We start from the raw sequence: 9,159 nt of genomic DNA, 5'->3' as shown, positions 1-9,159 counted from the left end.
AAACCAGCAGTTAAAGCAGATAGAAACATATTATAAACCAGCTAACCAGCAGTTAAAGCAGAGAGGAACATATTATAAACCAGCAAACCAGCAGTTAAAGCAGATAGGAACATATTATAAACCAGCTAACCAGCAGTTAAAGCAGATAGGAACATATTATAAATCAGCTAACCAGCAGTTAAAGCCGATAGGAACATATATAAACCAGCTAACCAGCAGTTAAAGCAGATAGAAACATATATAAACCAGCTAACCAGCAGTTAAAGCAGATGGAAACATATATAAACCAGCTAACCAGCAGTTAAAGCAGATGGAAACATATATAAACCAGCATACCAGCAGTTAAAGCAGAGAGGATCCTATTATAAACCAGCTAACCAGCAGTTAAAGCAGATAGGAACCTATTACAAACCAGCTAACCAGCAGTTAAAGCAGATAGAAACATATATAAACCACTTATAAACATATATAACCCAGTCCATCATCAGTAAACCACACCTTAGCAGATATCTCATCTCTTAATCATCTTCAGTTCCATTATTAAGCCAACTTTGCTTCAGTTCAGTTCAGCTAGCTGTAGCTAGTAACATCAAACGTTTTTTAACATTCTAACAGGTTCCATACCTGTGTAATTGGATTAGTTTTCATCCTCCTCTTTTCTCCTCTTCTAAACTGTGCAGTTCAGGGCTTGGAAGGCCTCTTCATGATGATAAACTCTCCAGTTTTAACCTGGATGCTAGTTCAACACTGACTCTGTCCTTTAGCTCTGCTCTGTCACTGTCACTCACGCGCACACACACGGTACGCCAAAAAAAAAAAAAAAAAAAAAAAAAAAAAACCCGACCCATGTATCACTACAGTAGACCCCAGACAGGACTGTGCTGCTGTGTCCCAGCTTTAGTCTGTATGTTCCAGGTAGAGTGTGGACCAGAAGACGACTGGAAACCACCAGTGACCAGACATGACAGACTGTGTAGTGTTGTATGATGTCACCAGCTCAAACTGCTGGAGCCAAATAAATCAATTTGATATCAATCTGACATTGACAAAGACGAAAACGACGGGAATTGTATCCATAATTTTTATACGTTTTAGTTAGTTTTTTTAGCTCACGATACAGTTTCAGTTAGTTATCGTTTTTTTCTTTTAATTAGAGTTTTTATTAATTTCAGTTAACGAAAATGTTTTTTCAATTTTAGTTTTCGTCATTTCGTTCGTTTTCGTTAACGATAATAACCTTGCTTCACACATTTCCCTGTCCTTACCTTACCTTATGGGTTAGGGGGGGTGCGGTTCATAAATAGCATTACTTATGCTAGTGAAAAACAAAACTGAAACTTAACATGTTTTCAAAATCTGACTCCCGACATGTCTTTGTTATACAGCGGATCTACACGAAATTTTCACAACTTCTAACCTGTATCCACTGGACCCCCTCCACTACTTCATGTTCCCCCCACAAATGCTGGGCCCCATGAATTTGTCATGTTTACCCCCACTTATGAGTGCCCCAGAGCAGTGCACACATTGAACATTTGTAATAACTTTTGAACAATGTAAAATGATCATCTCCCAGAAATTTTGTTTCAAATTTGTAGAATAAAACATTTTATGTCCAAAATAAATCTTATTACCTCCACCAGGAGGTACTGTGATCACTTTGCTTTGTGTGTTTACGTGTTTGTTTGTTTGTTTGTTTGCATGATAACTCAAAAAGTTATGGACGGATTTTCATGAAATTTTCAGGAACTGTTGATACTGGCACAAGGAACAACTGATTACATTTTGGTGGTGATCGGGAGGGGCAGATCTGTCTTGGCGGAGGTCTGCGCTCTTTGAGTGCTTTTCTTGTTAAGTATCATCTATCACAAATCCTACTAGGACAGATTGAAATTTTAGTTTGTCCTAGGACAAACTGAAATCCTATCTGTCCTAGGGTTAGGGTTAGGTTTAGGGTTAGGGTTAGGGGGGGATGGGGGTGGGGGTGGGGGGGTGGGTTAGGGGGTTTGGGTTAGGGTTAATCTTCAGATCCTAATTGCTTGTAGGATTTCAGTTTGTTCTAGGACAAACTAAAATTCCTATCTGTCCTAGTAGGATTATGAATCCTACTGGATTTCAATCTCTACTGTGACATAGTGACTCCGATATGGACATCTCAGATAATGTCAGTTTTTTTGGGACACCCTGTATGTGTGTGTGTGTGTGTGTGTGTGTGTGTGTGTGTGCAGGGTGTGATCTGTAAAAAACACGGGGGGGGGATTTGTTTTGTTGTCGGGGGAGGGGGGCACAGTTATATACATTGGGTTGTGGTCCATAACTACAACAGTCGTGAAACGAAAGTGAAACTTTACATACTTTCAAGGTCCAACTCCCAGGTTCTATTCCTCTATTCTACAGTGTGTGTGAGAGACAGAGAGAGAGAGAGAGAGAGAGAGCAAGTGTTTTAGAACTACCAACCATAGGCTGCAAACAACGTTCGTCTTATCGTCTCTTTCACCTGAACCTGATGTGATCCTAAACAGGACTGTAATGATGGTGGAGGGTCTTCAGTCTCTTCCTTCCAGGTTCACATCATATTTGTTGTGTTTTTAACCTCATATCTGCTGCTATTTCATATTTCGGGTCAATGTGCGCTCCTTCAATATGTACGTGTGGAACCTGTAAAGATTTAAAGTTCTGCATCGACCAACGTCTTTCATTCCTTTTTCTTTTTCTCATCATACTGTGCCATTTCGGTACAGCTGTGTACCGAACCAAACAGGTGCGTACCGAAACACTTCGGTTTGGTATGTGTACCGTTACAGGCCTGCTGGAAATATGTGGCACATGTCAAACATCTGCATTTAAGGAGATGGTTTAGTGTCAGGGATGTTTTCATGGTGTCCTCAGAGTCTAGCAGATCCACATACAGCTGGAAGTCCGTCAGTGTAGATGTAGAGAGAAGACAGATGGGGCTGATGACCCACAAAGGACCAGATGGACCAGATCTTCTCCTAGAAACAGAAGATCCACAGTCCAGTCGACGACATATGACATCTGCTGCCTTCAGGGTCCAGGGCTCAGAGGAATAATAACCATAATCCATGGGTCTCCATTCTCCATGTTATTTCATCTTTACTTCACCCTTACAGCGACTGGCTCCTCCCACCAGTCTGACATCATCAGGATCTGATCAAATACAAGTGACAGATAAATGAGATTAAAGTGAGTGAACTGATGTCAGCTGGTGTCAGTCAAAGCTCCACCTGTGCAGGTAAGGTCCACAGCTGTTCCAGATGAGCAGGTCTGTGACCCTGAGCTTCCACAGTCCAGCAGAGCAGACTCATGGCCTTCGCAGGTGAACGTCTGCACCACAGGAGCCTCCACTTCTCCATAGAGCACCCCCTGGAGGAGCGCAGGAGCCCCACAGCCCAGCTCCCTACAGACCACCTGGGCACCATGAAGGTCCAAGTGTCCTTCACACACTGAGAACCAGGACCTGGACTGGTTAGAGGGGACCTCCAGTCTGCCTGAACACACACTGGACCCATGGACCAGTCTGACAGAGTCTGTGGACACAGATGGAAGAAAACTGGAATAAAACTACAGTCTGAAGTGGACTCTAAGGGACTCTAGTGGACTGGAGCAGACTGGGGTATGGGGGTTGGACTATATAGTGGATTTTACTGGACTGTAGTGGACTCACATTCATATGTGTTTGTGTTTTTCTTCTATGTGTGACATGATGTTCATCAGCTGTTTTTTTGGACATGGATATTATTGATTGATTAATTGTATTGATCAGTTTGTGTGAGTTCACATTAAATCTGAGTTGAGGTCGTGGACCGACTATATGCTGCTTAGATGTTTTTACACTCTATGATTTTTCAGTCGCACAGCCCTACTAGTAACAACAAAAACTGGGCCACATTGCCATGGTGTCAGATTTCATGTGCAGAAACAGACATGCCAGCTAAGAGTTTATGAGTGGTTATTCATCTGAAAATGCCAGTGGAATTTATCAGGACAGTAAAAGAATGAAGTGTATCAGAGGTGAGTTTATTATCTATCACATCTAGAACCCATGGTTTCCCATGGGTCAGCACAGTAGAAAAATTATATTGTGAATGGCATGCTTTTCTTTCTTTCAGTTACTGATTTGCCACTATTCTGTCATCCTTTTTCTTACCTGGTTCTTCCTGATCTTGCACTCTTTCCTCTCCTTCCCTTCTTTCATCTCTAACTCTTTTCACAATCACACACATATATTGTATTCAACTAGATGAAGGCCTACATAAATATGAAAAAATACTAATAATACTAATTACACAAAGCCCTCTCTCTGCTCCTCTCTCTCTCTTTATATTGTCAACCAAAAGGCAAATAACGAAACAGTGTGTTTCATATGGAAAAAGAGATATAAACTGATACATTTATCCAACTTAATATATCAGTCTAATAGAATATTTGGTTTCTGTGGAAAATGAAGTCACACTATTTGATCTTACACTCTTACCTGAACCTGGCTCTTAAAAAAAAACAAAAAAAAAAATCTTATATCATTGATGAGGAACACACACACACACACACACACACACACACACACACACACACACACACACACACACACACACACACACACACACAATAGGCTAGTTAGGTACAGACAGTAGCACCTTGGCTTTAACACATACACATGACACAACAGCAGCTTCTCTCATTCCAGTTCAAACAGAGGACAGAGGTTGACAGACCACCTGGAATGTTTCCTAGCTACAAAAACCATCAGCTCAGTCATACCTAACAACATCAGTGATCTACGTTTGCAGATGAGAACTGGTGATAATCATGTGTTGGTATCGAGTGGTAGAAATAAAGAAATGTGTCACATATCCTGGTTTAAACCAGGTACTTACACCACTACAGTATCTCACCAACTCTGGAAGGCTGCACATGCTCTGTGCAGATGGAGACTCAGAGTCTGAGTCGGGGAAAGGTGGGGGGGTGGGGGTTGGATCAAACCATTTTCGAGGCAGGGTGTGCTGCTCTACCATGTACTGTATATGGTTTTGACATTTGTATAGCTTGTTAAAAATGGACATTAAAGAAATTCTCTTCAGCACTCCCAAAAATGAGCTAGAAACGCCACTGCCCCTGCAGTCTTCTTACAATTGAAAAAAAAGAAAAAAAAAAAAAAGAAAAAAAAAGAAAGGTGCGGCTGGCTATGATCTGGGATGAAGTCAAAAAAAAGTTGGGTTTATCTGATGTCAACAAAGGATGAGCTCCTGGTGCCACATTAAAAATAGTAGGAGGGGAAAACCATCATTGATAAACTCACACTGTTGGTGTGATTTTCTACTTAAGTTTGGACCAGAGGAGAACACTTGTTGAGGAGAAGAACTTCTAAGTGTGTGTTCAGAGCTAATGTCTGCTTGTACAACATAAATTCAAGATTTTTGTATTTGAGCTTGAGAAGTTTATATTTTTAAGTGTATGCTGACGTATCTGTTTTTTCAATTTTTTTAATTTCAGTGTTAGTCATGGATGTTTGTGACATTGAAATTTTAGATACAACCAAAACTATCAGTGATTTCATAAATGATAAAATCAAAGAGCGTCATTCAGTGGTAAGTATCCCAGACATCATATACCTCCAGTTGTGTTATTAATACATTGTGTAAGTGAATTCTGCTTCATTTATTCAGGACAGTGAAGTGCCATTCCATGTGGCAAATTTGGATGATTTACACCAAAAGCACATCAGATGGCTCAGGACTCTACCTCGAGTGAAGCCTTTCTATGCAGTGAAGTGCAACAGCACCCCAGCAGTGATCAGGATGCTGAGCACTCTGGGTACAGGCTTTGACTGTGCCAGCAAGGTACTCCCAAAACAACCCAACACTGTGTTTTCTGTTGTCCACAGTCTTCACTTGGAGATGTTTTCCTCTTATTTCCTTGCACATTTTAAACACATTTTCATTGATTACAGGGTGAGATAGAGTTGGTCTTGTCTCTTGGAGTCACTCCTGAGAAAATCATTTTCGCACATACCACAAAACCACAATCCCACATCAAATATGCCAGTACTCGTGGAGTGGACATGATGACATTTGACTGTGAGGAGGAACTCCTAAAGATTTCTGCTTGTCACACCAGAGCAAAGTAAGTAAACACAAAGTGTTGTGTTGATCAGATCCTATTGTGAATTGTTTGTTCTTCACTGGTTAACAACAATCTTTCCAGACTAGTTCTGCGGATTGCAGTGGATGACTCCAAGTCAGCAATAAAACTCAGCCAAAAGTTTGGAACCAAACCATCAGTGGTTAAGAAGCTGCTGGAACGATGTAAAGAGCTGGACTTAGAGGTCATCGGAGTCAGTTTCCATGTAGGTAGTGGATGTACAGATAGTTTGGCGTACAGACAGGCCATCGAAGATGCTCGGCATGTCTTTGACACAGCGGTAAGTAGAGAGGTCATTTCCTGACAAAACTTAGCAAATGAAAAAAGACACATGCTATATATAAGTGTTTTAGCAAGAACAGAACATGATTAACAAATACATTTAGTTTATTAAATACCCATTAAGTACATGTTGGTAGATCACATGACTGTAACAGATCATGTCTGAGTAATAACCACAGCATATACCTGTTTTTAGTCTTTCTGCTGTGTTTATGATGAAGGATTTGAAATTTTCATCCTCCACAACAGCAGGTGGTGCAAGAAGTTTATCACATAATAATCAAATACATAAAACGTGAAATGTAGAACAGTTTTTAACACATTTAGTGTTGTAGTACTTGAGTCCAGTCTTGGAATGTTGACGGGCATTATTTGAAAAGTACATCCCATGGTGCAATGCAAAGATTCTGCATTCAGTGAGTATCAGTGACTTCACTTCAGTTGCTGCTGCAATCACAGAGCAGAGACAAGATAAGCGACCAATCTGGAGTCATAAAATTTGCCTTTCATAATCACAAAACAGTAATTGCCAAAGACTTGGATGGGCTTAACATGTTGATGACAGAGCAGTGCTGTTGAAGCAGTTTTGAAAACTGGCAGAAGATGATGCATATGGCAGGGATTTTTTTTTAATGATAGTGAAAAGTCCATACGAAGAGGTTAAGTAGACAAGAGTGTGTCAGACTGCTCCTGTAAACATTTCCCAGACTAGCTTAGTCTGTAGATCTAACTGTTGTTGGGGTGGTATTAAATCATGGTTATGAAAACTCAATCCAATCAATCAGTCATATTTTATTTATATACTGTCAAATCATAACAAAATTTGTCTCATGACACTTTATTTAGAGCTAGTCTATAGGCCAGACTCTTAATAATCTTAGGTTGTTTTTGTTAAAGTACTAACTGACAGATATTTTTCTTTCAGGTTTTGCTGGGATTTCAGATGAGACTATTAGATATCGGTGGTGGATTCCCTGGAAATGAGGGCTTTCAGATTCAATTTGATGAGGTATAAAGAATATCTTGACAATTTTGTGTTTCTACAGTGTGAACCAGAAAACTACAAAAGCAAACGATTATTGGATTATTATTGGATTATTGGCAGTCAGACAAACTCAAGTCAGAATGCACCATTAAATGGGCATCTGTAGGTGGAATCATGTCTATAGCTTCTAAATCTGGAGTGGTTGTCCACTTTTCAATACATTATGAGCCACTGGAATGGATGATAGGAGTCTTCTAGAACTGATCACATTCAAGGTGGGTGCAGAATACACACAAAACCCATGATGCTGGGTTATAGATTTATCCATAATAACCACCTGTTGTTTAGAACTGGAATTCAGACCTCAAAATGGTTCCTGTTGATTTGAAGTGAAAGCTGCTCCCTGGTTAAAGTTATGCTAAAAAGGCTTTGAATTTTCATGTTATTCTATGTTTTGTGGCTCATTGCACATGTTGCATGATAGGTATTTATAGGTCAAAGACCAGAGGGGGAGTAATTGAGATGTGGTGCTCCTCCTGATGTTCAGATAAGATTACCTAGAATTTATTACAACCTGTATGTATGATTGTATACCTGTGGTATTTTATTGTCCTAGTTTTCAAAGGTAATCAACGAGGCGTTGGATGAATTCTTCCCGGCTGACAGTGGGGTGCAGGTCATTGCTGAACCAGGACAGTACTATGTGGACTCAGCCTTCACACTGGCTGTGAACGTTTTTGCTAAAAAAGTTGTCATGGATGATGTGACTCAAATCAGAGGTGTGTATAATGTGTCTATAGACCATACCCACACCAGACATTATCCTGTGACATCACACTGTGGGCACAAAGCTCCAGTTCTGTCACTAACAGGATATTATCATACTGATGTTTCCATGTCATGTAAAATAAGGAGATGTGAGACACTTATAATTGTACTAGTTAGTAACTGATCAGCAAATGATCAAATGGTGGCAGAATTATCTAAATACTCATTGTTAGTGTTCAACCACTTCCTGTTTTGGCTAAAATGTTAATTGTAAAATGTCTGCTTTCCCAGATCCTGAGAATGACAGAGTGATGATGTACTACATCAGTGATGGAGTCTTTGGCTCCTTAAACTGCCTCATATCTTATCCTGCCCACACAAATGTGGCTCCGTATCTCCACAGGGTAATTTGATCATATACTACATACTTTATATGCAGCCACATGTTTGTCCTAAATGTAATGTCCATAGGTGGTGGAGAGCGGTGAGAAGAGATACCGGTCCATTATCTGGGGTCCGACCTGCGACAGCCTGGACAGAGTCACTGCCACCTACTGGATGCCTGAGGTTCAAGTTGGGGACTGGCTTCTTATTGACAACATGGGCGCCTACACTGTGTGTTGTTCATCTGACTTTAATTTCTTTGACAAAGCAGACATTTACCCTGTTTTATCTGCTCAGACATGGAACATGTTCAACTTGTCTTAGTGCTGAGGTCATTTATTATATATTATAAGTAAGATCCAGGACCAATAGAGAAAATAAAAGTAATTTACTCATGCAAGTTAATTAAACTTTTTCTGTAATACAGATTATTTTCAGTGTAGAATTTTTCTCTGTATTATGGTATGGGTGCATGCACTATCCTGAAACTATAAATTTTAAAGTCACTGATAACTTTATGTAGACTGCTGGTATATGTTTCAACAATAGTAAAAATGAATATTTTGATTTTATTTATTTAT

At 39.9% G+C, this 9,159-nt stretch overlaps 1 protein-coding gene across 1 annotated transcript; it reads left to right on the top strand.

Moving 5' to 3' along the window:
• Positions 1-5,580: 5,580 nt before the first annotated feature.
• Positions 5,581-8,902, top strand: LOC115431618 (ornithine decarboxylase-like). The gene is made up of 8 exons (XM_030152116.1): positions 5,581-5,606; positions 5,685-5,858; positions 5,969-6,141; positions 6,223-6,439; positions 7,367-7,450; positions 8,043-8,205; positions 8,486-8,598; positions 8,666-8,902. Exons 2-8 carry the CDS (start codon positions 5,817-5,819, stop codon positions 8,900-8,902), a joined length of 1,029 nt encoding a protein of 342 aa, XP_030007976.1. The 5' UTR covers positions 5,581-5,606; positions 5,685-5,816.
• The last annotated feature ends 257 nt before the right edge of the window (positions 8,903-9,159 follow it).

The sequence above is a fragment of the Sphaeramia orbicularis genome, chromosome 2 (genome assembly GCF_902148855.1).
Source record: "Sphaeramia orbicularis chromosome 2, fSphaOr1.1, whole genome shotgun sequence".
NCBI classification, from domain to species: domain Eukaryota; kingdom Metazoa; phylum Chordata; class Actinopteri; order Kurtiformes; family Apogonidae; genus Sphaeramia; species Sphaeramia orbicularis.
Note: the sequence above shows the minus strand (reverse complement) of the source record. Positions and strands in the feature narration are given on the sequence as shown.

Excerpts from the sequence above, each read along its gene's own strand:
- LOC115431618 (XM_030152116.1), top strand. The coding sequence starts at position 5,817 with ATGCTGAGCACTCTGGGTACAGGCTTTGACTGTGCCAGCAAG. Across the intron at positions 6,142-6,222 it reads GCTTGTCACACCAGAGCAAA|ACTAGTTCTGCGGATTGCAG; the intron begins GTAAGTAAACAC and ends CAATCTTTCCAG. Across the intron at positions 8,599-8,665 it reads TGGCTCCGTATCTCCACAGG|GTGGTGGAGAGCGGTGAGAA; the intron begins GTAATTTGATCA and ends TAATGTCCATAG.